Source organism: Lepisosteus platostomus, chromosome 23 (genome assembly GCF_059453375.1).
Source record: "Lepisosteus platostomus isolate fLepPlt1 chromosome 23, fLepPlt1.hap1, whole genome shotgun sequence".
Taxonomy (NCBI): Eukaryota; Metazoa; Chordata; class Actinopteri; order Semionotiformes; family Lepisosteidae; genus Lepisosteus; species Lepisosteus platostomus.
In genome coordinates, this window is record NC_142633.1 from 6,886,145 (window position 1) to 6,907,160 (window position 21,016).

Genomic DNA, 21,016 nt, shown 5'->3' on the forward strand with positions numbered 1-21,016 from the left:
TGAGCTCCTCCAGCTCACAGAGAAATTGTGCCCCTGTAACTTGTGGGGGTATGGACAAGGGATGTCAGCACTGAAGCCCTTCCTCCTGACGACCTGCGATACGTTAAAGATCAACAGCAGCTTGTCGTCTGTACGGGAGGTGTTACAGGGGGTGGTCAGGTCAGCCCACTCCATCACTGGAGCACAGCTCCCCTCTCTTTCTGACATTTTCACAACTCGCTGTCTCAGGAAGCCTGGAAGTATCGCAAAGGATTCCAGTCATCCTGGTTTCTCATTTTCCTCCCTGCTTCCCTCTGGGAAGCATTATAGGAGCATAAAGGCACAAACTTCCGGATTGAGAGACAGTGTCTTCCCATAAACTGTCAGATTACTGAGCTCTAACCCTACCACTGGTGTGTTTTTTTTCAAAGATGTATGTTGTTTAACTTGTTGTTGCTGCCACTGTTCTGTGTTTATGTTTTTGGTGTTTCCTTAATGTCTTTGTATTGGAGCATACATGCAAATACATTTCACTGCACTTGTGCATATGACAATAAACTGAACTGAATTGAAGAGCTCAAAGGTGGGCAGGTCACAGTAGCCTGTCTTCTATTTATTCTTCCTGTGTGAGGCTGCAGCATTTATTGCTGTGAGTCAAGACATGAAAGACAAAATGTAATGGGGCAATTCTAAATTACAGCAAATGTTGTACAGCAAAGGATGTTCTAAGTGAGCTGCTATTTACTGCACTAATGCTTTGCTGAAGAAGAACTTCTCTGATCTCAGCTCTTAATGTTTAAAGATTTCAGGTTAACTTTAAAGTTTCCTACATGCCAATACTGACCATTGAAGAGCTGAAAAGTTTGATTAATGCTTGAGAAAATGAAGAGCTCAGACAGAACAAAATCCAGGTCAGACAGAGTCTGGGAAACATAAGATATGGAAAAAAAATGTTCTTTTGTCTCCTGTGAAGTCATTCAGAAAAGGTAGCACTGGCCCAAAAACACAGGACTTTACCAGACTGAAATGTTTTCCGAAGCTCAAGATTGCAGTTTTGGCAGAGCAGAGGGGCATATCACGTCTCTTTACCGTAAAACATAATAATCTGCATTAGAAAAGGAGACCTACAAATCTGGGAAGCAGACTTCAATCCCTTCTTTAAAAAGAAAACATATTCACCCCCCTTGGACTTTTTCACATTTTATTGTTTTCTTGGACATGCAAGCTCCCAGACAGGTGTATTCATTCTGAAATTATGTGAAACACCTCTACTGCACACAGGTGGACTCCAATCCAGTAACTCTGTGACTTGGAGAAGAGAGTTGGTGACTTCAGAGGTAATTTAGGTGTGTCAAAGCAAGGGGGTGAATACTTATGCATTCAACTATTTTCAGTTTTTTTTAATCAATTGAGTAAAATGTCTGAATCTCTGGATTTAACCCCCCACGTTGACAGAACGGAGTATTTTGTGGCGATGAGTGGTAAACATTCTCAGTTAAATAGATCAGGGTTCCATGCTGGAACACAATTAAATGTGAAAAAGTCCAAGGAGGGCGGCCTGTAAGCATGTTTTTTATAAGGCAAAAATACGGGTGTACCCAAAGGCATGTAGCAAAACAGAAGGAAGTACAAGATCACCTTTTGGCTCAGCTGCTGTGTCAGTCTACTTGTCCCTTGAAGAAACCGCTGTGTTGACCTGCCTAGGAAGAGAAATGTACAACTGCCACTGGATTGACAGAGAAAAGTTACCTCCCTCACCCACCTGTCCCTCAGCTTGTGGTAACAAGACAGCTTGCACCCTCTTCCTGGCTGGGGGGCCAGAAGACTTACATGCCTTCATGATGGGACACTTTGATACAGTGGAAAGTGGTTGATTCTGAATTTGGTGGTTTGTAACTTGATAAGCTCAATCAACACTTGCCTACAGCCCTCAGAAAGCTCTCTGACATTAACCATAATGACGCGCGTGACAACTGAATGTTTTCTGTGTGTTGCTGCCTCCTTCTATACCCCAGGGAAAGTGGAAACCTCCAGGGACCTTTCCATAGTCCCACAGGCTCCTAACACACTTCCAAAGAGCAGAATATTATTGTTGATGTTTTTGTTGCATTTTATTTAATTTAATTTGATTTATTTACAGTACAACGTTGATCTGTGCAGTGCTGTTACAGTCTTAAATATATAATTTTATTTACACATTATGCAATCAGTTACTCACTGTTATGTTTTTTTCCTATGCCATGGGAGTATGAATTATTTAGAGGGCATTGTGTATTAGTAAATATATAGCAAAATTACACTGGCCCTACACAAATGAATTTACTAGTGGTGTGTAAGTAGCTTAAAATCTTAAATGCACACTTTATATGCATGTTAATGTTGTGCAATGAAGTATATAACCAACTGGCATCAGCTTCTCTGTATAATTGTCAATTACAACCAAACAGAGGTAGAAATCCTGTAGCTGCAGTGCAAGAGGCACTGCTGATGACAAGCTTGAATAGTTCTGCAAGGAGGAAGGAAAAAACACTGACAAACTAGGGTAGGCTTGGTTGGTACAGACCTATCTAAACATAACTATGGCTATAATTGAAGCGAGAATCAACTCAAGGTTTTGTACACTTCTCCAAGCCATTTTTCTAGGTTTTCAGTTGGAATTGCTTTCAGAAGATTTGACCATTTGTTTTTCACTTGGAGGCTGTGTGCTCTAATGTGGAAATAAAGGTAAAGTACATTCTAATTTAACATGTCCTAATTTCAGGCTGTTAGGCCACAAAATGTGTTACCTTGGAAACGGTGTGTAGACGTTCTATAGGCCCATTATATTCTATAGATACAGGATGAGGAGAAGATAATTGTTATGATATCCAGATATGGGGTGTAGGAAAGATGTTGACTTCTGAAGGCCTAAACCTAGATAGGCAGAAAAAATAACCATATGGATTACAGTATTATTATAAAAGCAGGAAAGCAAATCAAGATCAAGATAACCGAAAACTTATCTGTATTGAAGTAACTGAACATTTCATTTCAGGCGTGAAGATCCAATCTGTGTAGGGGTCTTCACTGCAAGCAAGGACTCTCCAAAAGCCTTTGATACACGTGCATTCCACAACCAGGTTACCATGCAGGACAAGCCTTATGTGGTGGTGAAGATTCAATCATAACGGAACGTATAACATTTCAAACGGTGACCATATACTTAGTGATGGTATTTTTACCATCAACACTGGACTGACCACAAGGAGCACTGATGTGAAGGTCTTGTGCTGTAATCTGAGAATATACAATACCTAAGCACTTTTCATATATTACAAATCTAAAAGAGCTTGTAGTTGTAGCAAAGAAAAAAAGGGTGTAGTAATAGATAAAAACAGATAAAATAAATACCTGAAAATAGCAAATCTGTCCCAGTTGCAGATCTTAATTTCTGACACTATTCTGAACTGTATCCAAGAAAAATCTTGCCTACAGGAGACTGTATTGGAGGGCGAGCTGCAGGCCGCAGTGTACACTAACAAAACATGGACAAGAACACCAAAACAGGGGGATACAGCACCTTCATCACACACCATAACTTTCATTATGTGCTTTTCTTAAATTCTCAAGCCAGACATTCTACACCAGGCATGATGGTCTGAGGTCCAGTAGATTCCTTTTTAATATTGTATAGAATTGTTCAGTGCCATTTGCTTTCCTGATGCTAATAGGTGCAACTCCCTCAAGACAAGCAAAAAATGGTACCAATGTTTTTTTGGTATCCCTGAAGTTTAGGACAGAAAACTAACAAAGCTAAGAACTGCTCCAGTGAAGAATTGTTTGTTTAAATCTGATGCTTACGGCTTTCAAAGCTTTAGCAAAATAAAGTAGATATTGTTTCAAACCTTTTTTTCACATGGCGATCCATGAGCAGGCTTCCAAGTGACTTAATATAATCACCTATCAGATCACGACAATTCCAAGTCAAATTTTCCTGGTTTTGAGAATTAGAGAACTGAGAAAGCAATTTAGTGATCTAGAGATGGTATTTAATGGATCATCTGTGTCACATTTTCAGCTCTATGTACACTTCCTTCACACAAATGGTGGCATGATATTTAACTACAACAATGAGCAGAAAAGAAAATGTACTCTGCATTTTCTCCAATTCCCTAAGCCAGAAAAGTATAACCCAATTAAAAACCCCATATTGCTTTACAGCTTCAAGCCAAGCTGTAACCCAACCTTTAGTGCCCCAAAATATTCCACACAAAAGTATTTTCATTCTTAAATCCTGACCTTACCTAGTAATCCAGTAAACATTCCACCAAAACTCCGTGTATCCGTGTCATATGACATCACACTCTAATATTAGTCCTGTTTACAGAACAAAGCTCTCAGATGCATATTGTAAGCAGGGTAAGAAACTGATACAGATGATTTAAAAAAATTGATTCATTCTTCTTCACAATACAGGGTGTAGATATAAATTTAATACCTCTCAATAATGGCTAGGAGCATCTAAGTTTCACCAGAACATAATATACCGGGTGACCATAGTTGGTCCAATTTCTGTCTTTAAATGAAAGCCATCTACAAAACTGTGCAGCACTGAAGTGTGGCTAACACTATCCTATTGACAGAAGGTAATCAATGTTTTGCATGACAAAATCAATTACTAAGAAGTTTTCCATTACCTTTCAGATGAATAACATGTTATACAATATAGTATATCCTCAAAAACAAAATAGTAAAAAACAAAACATATTAAAAAGTATGGTTTTACATTTGTTAGTCATTTGTGTTGGAAAATTAGTGTCACTTTGAAACGTTCAGTAATTATAACAGTAAAAGATTTATAAGTTAGCAAACATTAACATTCACAGCTTCTACTGATTAACACACTTCTTTTGTAATTATCTAAGGCTTGCAGTAAAAAAAAAATTATAATCCTTTTATAGTCCTGGAAATTTTCAAAATTCATTCTTTTTTTGAATCCATATACACACAATCACACAAAAAAGACACCCCATCTACAAAAAAGTTCTGAATTGATTTAAAGTAAAATGAAGTGAAATATCATTATCTTTGTGAAGTCATAACTTGTTGACTATTACACCATTTACAACATGGTGAAAAAGCAAATAGACCCCCTTATGTTTTTATGGTTTAAAACACTTAAGACAAATTGACCTCCACCTAGTCCTCACCAACTCTTAATAGCAGATAAAACTAATCTCATTTGACAAATAATACATAAAAATTCGACTTTGTCATTTCTTTAAAAAAGAATCAGCAAGCATTCAATATCTATGGGAGTATTTACCTTCTGTTTACTCATAAAAATCACTGATTTAGATTTAGAAATCTAACAAAGTTCAGAGGTTGCGAAACCTTACTGAAAAAGGAGTTCGACATGAATTGGTAAGACAGAACAAAATTGTAAAAAAAAACACTTAAGTTATCATCTTTAGCAAAAACTCTGGAAGTGTTTTTTTGTTAATAAACTTAAGATGAATATATAAGATGAATATCTGTGGAGCACTGAAGGTGAAAGCACTTCTGTCAGTGACTGTATCATTTAATTTCCCCAAAACATGTCTTTTACCCCCCAAAAAAAACTTTGACATTAAACGTTGCTTTGGACAAAACATCTTTTGAGTCCCCTGAGCTGTAAGAGTGCCATATTCAGAAATGGCTTTCCTTGTTTTCTGACAAAATACTGAATTATCTAGTTATAAGGTTGCCTTAATGCACCAATTTACACAAGACCTATTAACACCCATTATCCATCTCCAACTGTAATAACCAGGCTACTCAGAACATGGGACATCCATCTGTAAAAAGAATGAGTCATAGCATTTTTAAAATTGGAAAAAAATTTTAATGCAAATATGAAAGACGGTTAACAATAAAACGAGTTAACAGTGAACAAAAATGCTTGAATCCAACTATAGGCTGCAGTATCTATGCCACATTTGCAAGGTAATGAAAACTGAACAGAAAATAAAACCTGATTTTTTTCCTACTGAGTGCCTAAAATATGTCTGGGGCTTGAGAGAGGCCTCATTTTAGACACTAATTACGGATACATTTTCAATATTTAAATAGCTCATGCATTCTTTAATTTCTTTGAAAACATTAGGACTGATGACATCAATAAAGCACTTGCTATGAGCAACTAACAGCGAGAGCATTCTTTTATCGAAGAGTACTCAGAGACAGCAAAAAGCTCACTTTTATGGAAATCCTCACACTGCCAGTGTCTCTAACTACAATGTTTAGATTGGTCTGGACAAAATTAAAGATGTTACTTAAGAACTCCAGAACAAAATCCACTTGTGAGTATTAAAACCCATTTCCTCTTAGAAAAAAAAACTGGATCTTGATCATTTGTTTAAAAAAACCTTGCACGGCATCGTGCCAGTCTGGAGGTTTCAGTTCGCTTGCACAGGCCCTCAATTCTGTATATTTCAAGTCCTAAATCCAAGATGACGACACCCAATACCTCTGAGAATGCATAAACATCTTTAAATATTAAAAGCGAGCAGGTATTTTAAAGTACTTATGAAGAACAGAATTTGCAAAACAGTCACAAAGAAAATAAAACACCTTCCCCGCATTCTTGATCAGCTACCGTCTTCAACTTCAACCATGTCGAGATTTTTGGTCTTTTGTAAAATTTCTGCTTCCTCGTAGTTGAAGTTTGCTTCAGTGTCCTAAAAGACCAGTACCTAAAAGAATCATTCAACATTTTAGGTTAATGAGAGAGATCATATATACGCATGACATAAATAAATGTTTACAAATATTGAGGTGTTTTTAATATCAGTAATATACCAAACAGTTATTTCTAGACCTGAAAACAATTCAATTAAATTTAGTTCATTAAAAAACTTAACATATATCAGAGTTCCAAAATAAAAAGATTACTACTGGAACACACATAAGAAACAATTTGTTATACAAAAGGACATTAATTTACAGGCCTCTTTTCAGAAGTAGCGTTGGTAGATTAGGGTAAACCTCGTTTCTCGGTCATGATATCACCACAAAGTCTATATAGCCTCTGACAACATTGTCAAGGTATGATGAGTATAAATCACAGGTTTAAGAGTATGCTCCACATCTCATTGTTCCAAGGGGTGACAAGATGGAACACACATTTCTGCACATTTTACCACTAACCAAAATATCACCAGAGAATATATTTAAGAATATGCAAAACTGAGAATTATTCAACTACTCGTCTGTATTGTGGTGCATGGGACACAAGAGCTACAACATGAGCGTGTTGTCAGACTCATGAGGCAGCCCATGAATGTATATTAATTAGTTTAACAGGGCACAACAAAGAATATTGCCCTGGAAATTATTTTTGAATGAGTTATGTCCCTAAAAAACAAAATCTCCTAGTACAAACCATTCATGAAAGTGGATCAACAGTACAGTGATTTTGACATTTTGAAAGTAAGAGGCATTGTGAGCACATTTTTGGGATTCTGTTTTTACAAAATTGTTTGCTAAGTAGCACCTAAGAAAGTGGACTGCTTATGCTTACATAACTATATATTCTGACATATGTATTGCACGTTTCACATCTCAATCCAGTTTATTATGGATATATGTATTCTCTTGATTAATAAATGCATTGTGATGCTTACCTTTAAATCCTTCTTCAGGCATACAGACTGTTAACAGAGAAAGAGAAAATTATTACAATTGTGATTAGTTCACTACTATACTTTAGCAAATTTGGACCTTTTCTCAAGATTTCCTGCTTATGTTGAGGGTCATGCATAAACAAAATGATTAATAAGGTCATGTTTAAAGATTTCAGATTTTAAAAAATGGTGACCCAAACTCTGAATATGACAAAAACCTACAAGTTAATTTCAATTTTTACAAAGCAAAGAAAACCTCCTACCTTGAAATACATCATCCATTGCTGCATAATCAGCTATTGGTTCGTCAGCCTTAAAAAACAGATGAAATAAGAATACAAGTCACAAACATAACTCCACAAATTATTCAATGGTATCATACCAAAAATACACAGATCTGTAAACACTATCTAGATCATTGTAATGTATCCCCACCCTGTCCAATATGCAGTAAAGGTGGTAAATGGTGATTACTGGTCACAGTGAGCATTCGTCTATAAATCCCAACATACAAGTAGTAACACAAAGAAAATGAAATGGAGTCACCAATGTACAATCACTTTATTTGGAGGGAAGGCCACCAGGTGTGGCATAGAGTCTACCAGTATCTAGAAATCTGCAGGAGGAATGTGGCACCATTCCTTTCGACAGCTCATTTTATAGCATATTTGAGCCCAACTCATTTTACAGACAAGTTTCACAGAAGGGGTTTAGTGAATGTTCTTCACAAATGATTTACTGACATTCCTAAATTATGCACGTGACCCTGTCAACAAAATAAAATGTGCCAAATAAACAACTGTGCCCGTTTCGCTGGTCTACACAATTCTCAAACTTCACTCATAAATGTGGTGCAGTAGGTGAAACCTTTCTTAGTTCTACTTAATCTCCAGGTTAGTTTAATTTTCATAAAGCAAACACAGCAATATACAGTATCTTATAGCCTTTGGACACCTACACTGAGCAAGTCATGGCATATATAATTGCAAAATCTTCTAGTTTTCAGATTCCAAATACAGTTTGAAAAGAGCTTTGAACAATAAGACAGCATCTAATTTAATCATCCAGTAGTTTAAACACCCTTCCTGCAGAATTTAATATAGTCTTTACGGAGAAAACATGTTTGTCCTTGCAGAATTCAGGAAATTTGGCTTTAGATATCCGTGGTGCTATAACAAAGACTTTGTCTGGATAAAGCACTAACAATCTTACAGGACATGCACAGAGCAAGGTCACATGTGTCACAATTAAAGCCCAGAAGACACTATGTCACATTAATTCCTACATCTGATAGTAATTTCTAGATCCTCTAGTAGGGAGGATGACAAGATGCCTCATGTAAAGCATTAAGGGATTCTGGCTGTTCTGCAGGGGGTGTTTTGACCATTCCTCCAGGCAGAATGACTCATGCTCTTTCAGACCTTGTTTCACCTTGAAACACAAACATTCAGTGGGATGGAGATCTGGATGTTGAGTGTAGTTAATCACTGGTTGTGTGCTTTGGGTCACTGTCATGTTGAAAACAGATTTGCAACCAGGCTTGAGCTCTTTGGCAGAGAGTACCAGATGTCTGGCCAAAATGTGATGGTATGTGTTGGGAGTACATGATTTCCCCAGGCTTCCCAAGAGCTGCAAGACCAATAATTAGTCCCAAAGCACTACATTTGTTGCATTGTGATGCATGAAATACTTGTGAGGTTTGAATAAATGTGACTCCTTGTGCTTTTGGGAACTCTATTTAGGAACTCTATTATTCGGCGTTGCCCTTACCAATACTGTTTCGATAACAATCTTTTATTTGAAGACAATACACAGTTCCTATTTCATCGAGGGTATGTATACATTTGGAAGGATGTGTATGTGGATGTGGATGCCATTGGCCCATGATCTGTTTCGTGGGTCAAATGTTCTCTTTTCCTATTTTAGGCACTGGCACACTCCTATTTATGCAGTGCTGGTGATATAATTTACCTTTAAATTTCTTTGTTTTGTTTTCTGTTATTTACACATGATTAATATTTCACCTAAGACAAAACCAAGGATTGCACTTAAACTACTGGAGAAAACCGTGATGCATAAAATAAGCTCTGAAAATCCATGAAACGTATACTCTGTGAGTGTGGAATTTTGGGCTGTAGCCCAAACGGCAGCAAAAGACTTTCCTGAACAAGACTGAATTTGACCCCTTTTCTATTTCAATGTACAGAGAGGCTACTATCCAGTTTCATTTTCTATAATCATCTGAACTGCAGTCATTTAATTGATATTATCTGGAAATGAAGTGTTGTGTTTAAGTTGCACATAAAAGTGAAAGTCTTCAGGCCATGAAACTTAAGTCATTTTCGTGACACATTTTCCTCTGTTCTGCTCCCTTTCACAAACCTTTAAACAAATAACACACTCGGGAATGACTCCAAGGCTGCCCAAGGTTGCTGAATCATCTGTCAGGCTGCGTCCATCCACAGACAGGTTTTGGTCAAATGGAGCCACAGAAAAAGCATGCATAATCTGTAAAATAAAAGAAAGATTTTTTATTTTCTTCATACTGCTAGAGCTTGACTTACAGTTATTGCTGGTACTTTTCAGGCTCAAGTTTCATTAGATTCCAAAGTTCAATTATGCAGCTGCTAGATGGATAGGAAAATTATTGCAAGACTATATGTAGGCACGCAGTAATCCTATACAGAAACAATTTTATTTAACCCTTTCAATTCACCTTTTTCAACCTTAAGAGGCTACCCTGGGCTTAAAGTGGGGAAAATAGGGCACAGCAGTGGTACTGTGGCTCAGGATCTGCGCCTGTGGCTGGGAGGTTGCCGGTTCGTATCCTGCGGCCGGCAGAGGAATCCTACTCTGTTGGGCCCCTGAGCAAGGCCCTTCACCCCCACTGCTCCAGGGGCGCCGTATAAATGGCTGACCCTGCGCTCTGACCCCAAGCTTCTCTCCCTGTCTGTGTGTCTCATGGAGAGCAAGATGGGGTATGCGAAAAGACAAATTCCTAATGCAAGAAATTGTATATGGCCAATAAAGTGATCTTATCTTATCTAAAAGGGAGAACGGACAAGGTTTACTTTTTACTCCAGGGATTTCATTTAATCCAACATAAATTTGTCTCTAATTGCTCTAGACTACATAACATTGACAAACAGTTGAGTCAAAATGTACTCCACCTGCACTCTGAACAGCCGGCCAGCCTTTTCAGGCAAATACCACAGGACAATTCAGAAGCCACGAAAGGGCCCTGGTCCAATTATGAGACAGAGCAGTCTGAAAGTTGGCTCTAAAATGCGCTCATCATAGCGGTGGACCTCTGAAAGCTAGAACACATCCCGCGTTGTAGCTCAAAGTCAAAAAGCGGAATGGAAAAGTTTTCATCTCCAGGTTTTGTCATGGAATTTTATCAATGAAGTGCCAGGTAAGGGGTTCTCATTCACTCAGTAAGGCATTTATTCATATTGCGCAATAGGGAAAAACAGCCACCACCAGTCTGTGCAGCAAGTGCGAGCTGATTTCCAAAGTAAAATAGGAAAAGGTCCCTTATTTTATACACTTAGCTGATGCAACACCTCAACTTGTTTACTTCATTATGGTTGGTTAGTAATACAAAGACAGGTGAGACAGTAATTTTCCAGTCCTTACAGGTCTTAGCCTTGAAGGACAGAGAAGACAGCTACGTGCAGTTTTGTATCTGCCTTTTTTGCTGGGGCAGAGATAAACCTCACTAAAACATCCCGTGCCCTTGACTCGCTGGGTACAATCACACTTTGTTCATCGAATCCAGCTGCTTTTACAACACAGTAACTTTCCATGACAGTTCTGAGCCAATCAGAAAGTGAGAGCAAGCGATCGCTCTGAGGAACGGTGGGCTTCTGCTACCTGTATCTTGAGCTCTTTCAGCGTCTGACTAGCCGACACAATGAGAGCCTTCTCTCCGCGGACCTTCCTGTGCCGAGTGCTCCTCCGGATGCTCGTCTTCTGGGGCATGACGAAGGAGCTCAGCTGGGAGCTGGGGCCCGTGCCGGAGTCGCCCAGCTTCTGGCGCTTGGTCCCATCGTGGGACTGTTGGGAAAAACCAAGGATTAGGGAATCCGAAGCGCCGCAGTGCAGCTGGGGGGGCTCGTGATATCGGCAAATAATCGCAGATTTAAAATGAAGAACGACATTCCATTATGCCAAGTGGGAGCAGGTCTGACTGAGCAGCAGTCTGCCTAATTAGTAAGACAGACGATTAACAAGCATTTCCCTTGGTGATGAACATAAGAATAGTGCAGTCCTGCAATGGAAATTCGAATTTCATTACCGAAACGGAGAGAAGATAAATTTACCTGGCTAAAATCAGGATCATTTTCTCCTTCGACTTTTGGCTCCTCTCTCTCATCTTCGGCATCTGAACCACTCACATTAAACTCGGGAGCAGCTTCCTTCATTACCTGTTCAGAAAATCAAGCACGTCCACAGCTAAACTTTAGGGTACAGCGATAGGACAATATAGTTTTGCAGTCTGAAACCAAAGACTGACAATGGTCCCTTAACCTCTTTGGTCTACATTTTCGATCAACGATCACTTGCAGCACAGCTCAAAGTTCATGCCATTGTTAAAAATCAAAGGTTCTTCCTACAAACCTGGTACAAATATTCCAGGGACAGTTTTCCAAAATTAAGTCTAAAGTCAAACAGATTTGCCCTAATTGAAATTTAGTACTTATACTATTATTATTATTATTGTATCATTTGTTACACTGTGGCTGTGCTGTCTGTGTAAAGCTTCTGTTGTACTGCAATTTCCCTCACGGGATCAATAAAGTATCTATCTTATCAGTACTTTGAAAGACTCTACAATCAGCTTCTGACATTTTTTTCTTCAAAACCAGATACAGTACACATATTTCTTTGTTTGACAATTACAAACCTTTCTTTCCCCAATTACTGTTTTACTTATGTATTCACATAAACCTCATTCGACATCAAAATTATTTATTCTCTCAAAACTATTTCCTATGTTTAAACTGAACAAGCACAAAAAGGCATTTGTGAACCCACCATTTTATTGTCGATAACCTTGCGGACATAAACAGTGGCCTGGGTATATTCACGCAAATCTCTTTGCTGCTGAAACAACAATCCTTCTCTGCAATCCAGACAAAGTTCTGAAACAGTCACAAATAATAATCAGTGCTTTGGAACATTACTAAACAGGAAACCACTTGTCTCAGAATTAAAATGCCTTCAATGTGGAAGTCAAAACCCTTGGTTCTTCCCAGTTTCTTTAGGGTAAACAGATCACAGTTTCAGCAGGAGTAGAATACTTTTTAAATTTCGATTACATTCCATTCTTTACTCCGCCAAGAAATTAGGTTAACCACTTGTGGTTTGTTGAGAAGTAACAAATTTGAAGAGAGTTTGCAGACATTTCATTTTAAAACAAAAAAAAAACTGACCTGGATCAGTCCGGTATCCAGAGTTTGAAGAGTTTTGGATCATGTCCACCAGCCTATAAATTTTAATAGGCTGGTCCACAAGAAAAAGTCTGCTTATGACCTCCCATTCACTCGGCCAGAGCAGAGCTATACTGTGCAAAGGAAAAGCCAAAGACATGAGATGAACATTTGCAATACTGCAATGGCAGTTTCCAAAAGTGATCAGAATCGGAGTTTTCACTCAAAAATAATCCGCATCAACTTTGAAAGAGACTGATGCCAGCTCTTCTGTTAGTATTTCTTATTTACCACATACACAGTCTCCAAATGTATTCACATCCTTGATGAACTGTAACTAAAACCTGAATTGGCAAAGAAAACACAGGTATATATCGAGATATTTCAACATTTATGAATTAAAGCATGCAAACGTGATACTTCAGGATATCTGCATCTTCAAAAAACTTTGCCATCATTAGAGTTAAGACAGATTACTTGTGATGATACTGGCATACAAAGTGATGATGTGTATACACCCTTGGGGGAAAAAGTCAAGATAACTGCTTCTGTGGCCAGAACAAAACAGCCCAGAGAAAGGGCAGGGTAAATATCAATGACATCTACCCATTTCCTAACCACTTGATCCAATTCAGGGTTGCAGGGGAGCCAGAGCCTATCCCAGCATGCAACGGCTGTAAGGCAGGATACACCCTGGACTGGCATCCAGTCCATCACAGGGCAGATACAGAGACAATCACACAACCTCACACCAGGGCAATTTTCTAAAAAAGCCAATTAACCTACTACAGGTTGAGAATCCCTTATCCGAAATTCCTGGGACCGAAGGTGTTGCGGATTTCGGATTTTGGAATATTTTTATATTTGCATCTATAAAATGGGACAGCTTGGGGAGGGGACCCAAATCTATCTAAACACGATATCCATTTACATGTCATAATATAGCTTATACATATACCCTGAATGTTTTTATATACATTTTTAATAATTTTTTAAACATAATACCATCAGAAAGGTAAGATATCAGCCTCCACCTATGATGTCATGTTTTGATTAAAAGGTTACACTACACATAAGCCATTTGTATTTTTTACTATACAGGTATTAAGTTTTATGTAAGGTATAAAAACAAAGCATTGAATATGATTACAGGTAAATAAAATGAAAACTGAAAAAAGTCAGCATTTTATTTTTAAAGTAATGTACAGGTAATGACGCTAGTCAAGTTACACTCATACATGGAGGTGAAATTCAGATCTCACGTAAAAATAACGTTTCGTCTTACTGTACAAAAAAACAAAACAAAACATGATGATCACTGCTTACAAACTTGAAGATAAATGCAGCCCCAGACATTACAACTACATCAGGTCCGAGAAACTTGAGGGAGAGGGTACGTCATCAATGACATCACTGTGAGCTGGAAAGTTTCGGATTTTGGAGGTTTTCAGATTTTGGAATTTTGGATAAAGGATTTTCAACCTGTAATACGTACGGGAGAATACACACTCCAGGTCTGGACTGAACCCAAGACCTCAGGGCTTCGCTGCAGCAATAACTGTTCTGTTTAAAGGTTGGCTTTCAGTGAGAGAGAAGAGGAATTCCAAAGTTTACTAAGCAATTAGCGACTTCTGTGTAGAAGCTCAAGCTTGGTTACAAATAGTGCTACAAAAGGACATTATACAGCCTGGATTCAGCTCAATTACTAATTCTTTAAGAGAGTATGAGAATCAGTGGTCTTGATTAGCTGTTGCAGTCTCTAGTAGAACGTTTATGGAATGTAATGGGAGGAGTAAAAGAAAGCAGATACGCAGGTTGCACATTCTGAACGAGATGGAGAAGTTTGGCATGGAGGAGAGAATAAAGAAGTTTTAAGAACCTAAGAAATATATTCAAATATATCTTGAATTTGATAGACATTCAATATATATGTACAACAAAAAAGTCATAGTGTTATTCACATATTTATATACTGAATGTACACCTGGCATTTCATACTGCATCAATGTTTAGTTACTAATTGTCAGATCTATGAAGACCTGAAGAGGCTACTGTATATATTTCAATGTACATCATTTCGCTGCCCAGTTAATAAAACACACATGCCACAACTTGGCCTTCAGGGCTTCGCACACTGTTTTCAGAGAAACTCCAAGGATACAGTATTTTATATCCTGGTGCTGTTACAAAAAAATACATTTCAAAAGTTATGAATAGTAAAAAAGAAAATTAACAACACAGGATAAAATAAAAACAAACATGGTCTGGGGTTAAACCTGTGATCAGAATAAATGCTTCAGTGGAGATTTACAACCTCAGGAAAAAGATTAATATCATTAATCGAACAAGTGGTAATCACATTCAGTTGAAAAAGTGTAGACTGATTTATTTATAATTTGGTCATGTTAATGACATCAATAAAGAATTGCACACAAAAGAATTCACTTGGAATCTACTCTGCTCATGAGGGTGACTCAGTGTTGACACATTGATATATTCTTGTGTATTTATTAAATACACAAACTCGTGAATACCACTGGTTTCAAATGAACAGTATCTGTATCGGCAGTAAGAAGTGAATTCGCGCTCCAGTGCTGATTATTACGTACATACTGGTGCAAGGTGATACAGGGGACGTGAAAAATGGGACACACTCACTGTTTGGCGTCTCCTTTCGCCATGGAGTCAAAAGTGAACATGAAGCCCCCATGTGGACAAAGCAGAACACTGTTGCCCACGTTGGAAACAGGGTTACACCTCGTGGGTCTCCTGTGATTCAAAACAATGTTACACAGCAGTTGTGAGATCAGCACAAACCTACTGTCAGATTATATCTGTAAGCAGCTCAAAAATAGTTTTGCATACCATATTTAGTTGTGTACTGACTGGCTTATGCTATTACATAGATAAAACGTCCAATATTGTGAGATAGCAATCAGGATCTTTTATTCAGTACCTTGCAAAAGTATTCAGACCCTTGACCGATTCTCTAATTTGACTGAATTACAAATCCTACATTGAAATTTAGTTCTCTGGGATATTTTTAAGCACTGAAACTCAGCATGAATTATTTTAATGCGACATTGTTTTGTTAGAAAATATTCTTAAGAAAAATAAAAAACTGAAATACGTTTTGCATAAGTATTCCATCCCTGTGTTGCAGAAGCTCTAAGTTTACACAGGCGGAAAGCAATTGCCCTAACGAGGACACAATTGCCTTCTAATTGGCCTCTACCTGTGAATCATTAAAATAACTGCCACGTTTTCTGGATAAAAACCCCCCAGTTAAGGGATCATTATTCAGGTGGTGAATCTGAAGGACAGCTGTGAAAATGACTAAAGAGCATTCCAATTAAGTTAAGAGATAAAGTCAAACAAATGCATAAATTAGGAAAAGGGTACAAAACAATATCCAAGTGTTTGAATGTCCCAGGGACTGGGCATCTTGTTAAAATAGAAGGAAGAAAGGATGGTGCAAAATACAGGGAAATACTAACAAGAACCTGTTTCAGTCTGCTAAAAAAACTGAAGCTTGGGAGAAAGTTCATCTTTCAGCAGGAGATCCCAAACACAAGGCCAAAGCAACATTGGAGTGGCTCAAAAGGGGGATGTCCTGCAATGGCCCAGTCAGAGCCCTGATCTCAATCCAATTGAGAACCTGTGACACTATTTGAAAATTGCGATGCACAAGCGTCACCCAACTAACCTGAACAACCTGGAGCAAATCTGCCTGGAAGAATGGGCCCGAATCAGTGTGCAAAGCTGGTACATACTTACCCCCAAAAGACTTAAAACTGTTATTGCTGCAAAAGGTGGCTCTACAAAATTTTAAAATACAGGGATTGAATACTTATACAGCACATTTCAGTTTTTTTTTATTTTGCTTAATATTTTCTAACACAAAACAATGTCCCATTAAAATAATTAATTCTGAGTTTCAGTGCTTTGAAATTAAAAAAAAATCACAGAGAACAAAATTTCAATGTAGGATTTGTAATTCAGCCAAATGAGAGAATTGGTCAAGGGTCTGAATACTTTTGCAAGGCACTGTATTTCATTAGCTTTGAAAATCGACACCCCTGACATCTTCTGGATTTGGCACAAATCAGCTGCTTATTTCTGATGTGTAGCCACTCCAGAGATCTTTATCAAATAATTATACATTTTATCTTTATCTAACAAATTCCTGAGGCAGCCCCGGTGCAGCAGTGGTGATATGCAGCAAATCTGAATTTCGAAATGAGCATTGTTAGGATATGTCCGAATTCCACTGTGAAAGTATTGTTTCATTTGCTGGGAAAAAAAATGAGAAGAACAAAAATATATCACCTGATAAATCTCCTCCATTCTTCTACAAAGAATAAAGAGACAATGTAAAGACAATCTGTGTCCTGCAGAGGAAGAAAAAAGGTTAGTAAATACTAATACAGATCTCTCCCTCTGTAAACAAGTACACAATATTCCAACTGAACACCACAGATAGCCCAAGTCAGCTATGGGTTATGTGATTGTACCTCAGGCCATTTTTGGAGAGTTGGTCTGTTTTTATCGTGGAAGAGATTGAGCAGAGACGTCTTTTGCTCATGTGCCATCATCCTGTTCAAAGCTTCATTTTCTTTGCCCTCCCTTTCCAGCCTCTGAAAAGAAAAAGCACAAAACTCTCATGCTCTTGCACTATATTTTAATGCTCTTTTTGCGGCTTTGTGTCAGGCTGTCCTGCAGTGTCAATGGCTCTAAAAGCATTCAAACTGCTGAGATTTCTGTCAGCAACATCTTTCAGATCCACCTGTCTGCAAGATAGCCCTGATCTCGTCCACGATCAGCTACAAAAGCCAATACTACATCAGTCTATGCTGTTTTTCTCCCTAAGATTGATACTGTATTTCTTATGTTGCATAATTTATGTACAATATCGAACCCTTTTGCTTCTGAAGAACAAACATGTAAAACAAGTTGATTTTAAGCTGTTTATCAAATCACACCATTGATCAATTTTACCAAGATGATTCATATTATGTTAAATTCTTGATACATTAAAAAATGAATTTGCTGACGGAGCTGAAAAAGTATGTTATGTTGTTCTTGACTTCTATGTCTCTTAACTTCTCTTTACCTCCGTTAGCTGACTACACAATACACAGTGCATTATTTTTTCCTTACCAATGGTGGCATATCTCTTTACTCACCATGCACTCTTGACAAGAGTCCTGTGTGCTTGAAAACTCTGGTGCTTTTGGAAAATACACTTTCAGTTTCCTCCAGACTTCACTAGAAATGAGCTTTCTGTCATTTTCTGATATGCAAAGGCCACCTTTTTAAAGGAAAAGACATGGATCTTAATTTATTTTAAACTAACATAAGATATACTATTGGCAGGTGCTGGAATAGCATGTATTGGATAATAATGTTTATTCCTGGACTGGGCAAATACCGTGCATTAAGTCCTGTAGCACAATAAGATAAGGGAACCACTTTCCTGCTATATCATCTCCCCTGGCATTTGCTTCGTCAAATTCTTAATCACAGGCTAACCAATTTCAGTTTTATATCTGGTACATCTTTGAAAATATACTTTCAACTGTAAAAAGGCCCAACTGGATTTGTACTTGCTATCAACTCGCTTGACCAACACTCCCTCTGCAGGAGGAAAAAACGCTCATACAGGGAGTTCCTCCTGAATCTGTTCATCAGGAATTCTAGTTTAAGTAGCCGGAAACAATGACAAGCAAGATGAAGAAAGAGTTAAGTTCCATGTGCGGACGCTGTTGGACAGAGTTCCTTCGAATTATGGTATTTTGGACAGGACTGACTGATGGAAGTTATAAAGTCTGATGAGCAAGCAAGCAGATGAGCTCAGCTGGAATGAAAACCTGTAGGGTCCCTCTGGGGCCAGGGCTGGGAAACACTACACTATCATACAGAAATGAGCTTCCTCAATTTCAACACAATCTCCAAGAAACTTTAATCATGTTTGTATAAATGCGGTGTGTATATTCTAAATTATGGTCCATTACTTAGTGATAAACAGCACTGCAAGGAAATACATTTTCCTTAAACAAAACGATGTCCAACAGCACAGTTATAGCCACACAACTTTCAAATCACCCCCTTTTCCAAAACCACAAAAACAAAGCAATTCATTACAAACCATGTGCACAGAGTATGTCTTCGTTGAAATTTAAATTCTCTTCATCTTCTGCCTCTTGGTTCTCAGGAACTGCTCCATCTGTTTTAAAAGATATGTCACTGAAAGTTTTGAAAAAAATTACTGTCAAAAACAAAATTAACGGAAATTAGGTTCAAATTGTTATACATCAGTGGGCACTGCTAAGTGTTTTTTAAGTGGTTAGTCGGTCTGATTACAATAAGAATCACAACTTCTAGACAACAGATAAGTAGGCTTAGAATTGTGGGAAATGACTTTTTGTTTACCTTTAGCATTTGTGCATCCTACAGAGGACACCTGGGAGGTGTTCATCAACAGCACAGTTCACAAGTGCACGTCAGGACACAAAGTTACAAAAGTATTATAGAAGCTCTGTTTTGTCTGCATTTTCCAAGCCTTAGCAATGCCTTGTTTTATGTCATGTATGGTCATTTCTGACTCAATGTAAGGGCCAGGCACAGTAAAATAAAATTCAGGGATCTGGTCTCTACAAACAGTTGAGCTGCAATGGACAGTGCCTCCCAGATGTCAGTTATATTAATGTCCCTTTGCTCTTTGATGATAACAGATAAGCCAATAGGGTCTCCTTTCACTGAAAATAACCTACCCTTGGCCTCCAGGACTGCTGGGCCTTCCCCATTGGTCTTCCCATTAGTGTGCTTGGATTCCTCCTCGTCTTCCTCCAGCTGCTCCAGGGCCAGCTGCCGCCAGCTTCGGAGAGAGGCCTTGCCGATCCAGAACCCCTCGTTACTTCAAAACAGCCGTTCAACAATTAGGCATTTGCAGTCACTCCAAAGACAGCGTTTGGAAAACCGAGCAAAACCGTCTGGAAACATGCAAGTCCAACCAGACAGTGATGGATTTGATGATGCATTCTCTTTCACAGCTCTTTAAGGAAATGACACCCCTTACTACAATACCCAACAGCATGTGGCTTTTGTTTTTCTCAGAAGGAAAAATGGAAGAAATCAAGATTTGTTTTCCTTCTAATAACTTGACTTTTATAATAGTATATAGCTTTAAGGCAGACAATTGCATCATACTCAAACAGATTCCAGGAACTAAGTCTATTAAGCTTGGAGGGGAGAAGATAATGTTGGAATGTGTGAGACACTGAATGAAACTGAATATGGGGGACTTTTTCTAAGTTTAGAACAGTACAAAAACCCAGGCACAGATATAGAAATTAAACTTGGAACAAATAAGACGTGCTTCTCACACAGAAAACAGCTGGAACCTGGAACCAACTCCTTGGCTATTGAAACGGACACGAAGGAATCTTTGAAGAAACAGCTTGATAGATTTTTTTAAACTGTTTACATCCAAAAGAGCAAAGAGCAAGATGAGCCCTGTGGCCTTAGGCTGTGTCCATCATTGTTTTGTTCTTGTCTTTGGTAATTCATTGGTCTTAAAAATGTTATGGTTACCTGCTTACTGCAACTTTTACAAGGTTGGAAATAACCTTATAATCCTCATTTAACTGGTTTTTTAGTCGCAGCACTCGACACCGCTGTACTACACAGTCCTGACAGAGTGATGAAGCTACACGGAATGAAAAAAGGAAAAAAATCTCGGTTATTACATCAAAATCTGATCAAAAAGCAAAACGTCCACGAGGAGTGGCCCAAAATGTTAATGGAAGTCCCCAAACACAAAGGAAATCAGAGAAACGTGAACCTTAATTTGCTCAAAGGTCAAGAGCCTCACTGAAAATTTAGAATCTAAGCTTAGATCGCGTTTTAACCAAAAATGTTGGCGTTGTGTATTTAACAATGACTTGTTTTCAGTCCTGT

The 21,016-nt window shown here is 38.2% G+C and overlaps 1 protein-coding gene across 3 annotated transcripts in view; it reads right to left on the minus strand.

Moving 5' to 3' along the window:
• Nucleotides 1-5,819: 5,819 nt before the first annotated feature.
• The window catches only part of usp48 (ubiquitin specific peptidase 48), a 29,119-nt gene continuing 13,922 nt past the window's right edge, over nt 5,820-21,016 (minus strand). For all 3 annotated transcript variants that reach the window (XM_088617522.1, XM_088617521.1, XM_088617523.1), the window contains 15 exons: nt 20,651-20,765; nt 19,831-19,973; nt 19,206-19,283; nt 18,244-18,368; nt 17,572-17,694; nt 17,387-17,448; nt 15,716-15,826; nt 13,061-13,191; nt 12,663-12,769; nt 11,948-12,052; nt 11,499-11,681; nt 10,005-10,130; nt 7,886-7,934; nt 7,623-7,649; nt 5,820-6,692 (listed from right to left, as the gene is read on the minus strand). In XM_088617522.1, coding sequence (XP_088473648.1) covers nt 6,670-6,692; nt 7,623-7,649; nt 7,886-7,934; nt 10,005-10,130; nt 11,499-11,681; nt 11,948-12,052; nt 12,663-12,769; nt 13,061-13,191; nt 15,716-15,826; nt 17,387-17,448; nt 17,572-17,694; nt 18,244-18,368; nt 19,206-19,283; nt 19,831-19,973; nt 20,651-20,765 — 1,508 coding nt within the window. In that variant the 3' untranslated portion in view covers nt 5,820-6,669. The remainder of the gene's footprint in view (nt 6,693-7,622; nt 7,650-7,885; nt 7,935-10,004; nt 10,131-11,498; nt 11,682-11,947; nt 12,053-12,662; nt 12,770-13,060; nt 13,192-15,715; nt 15,827-17,386; nt 17,449-17,571; nt 17,695-18,243; nt 18,369-19,205; nt 19,284-19,830; nt 19,974-20,650; nt 20,766-21,016) is intronic.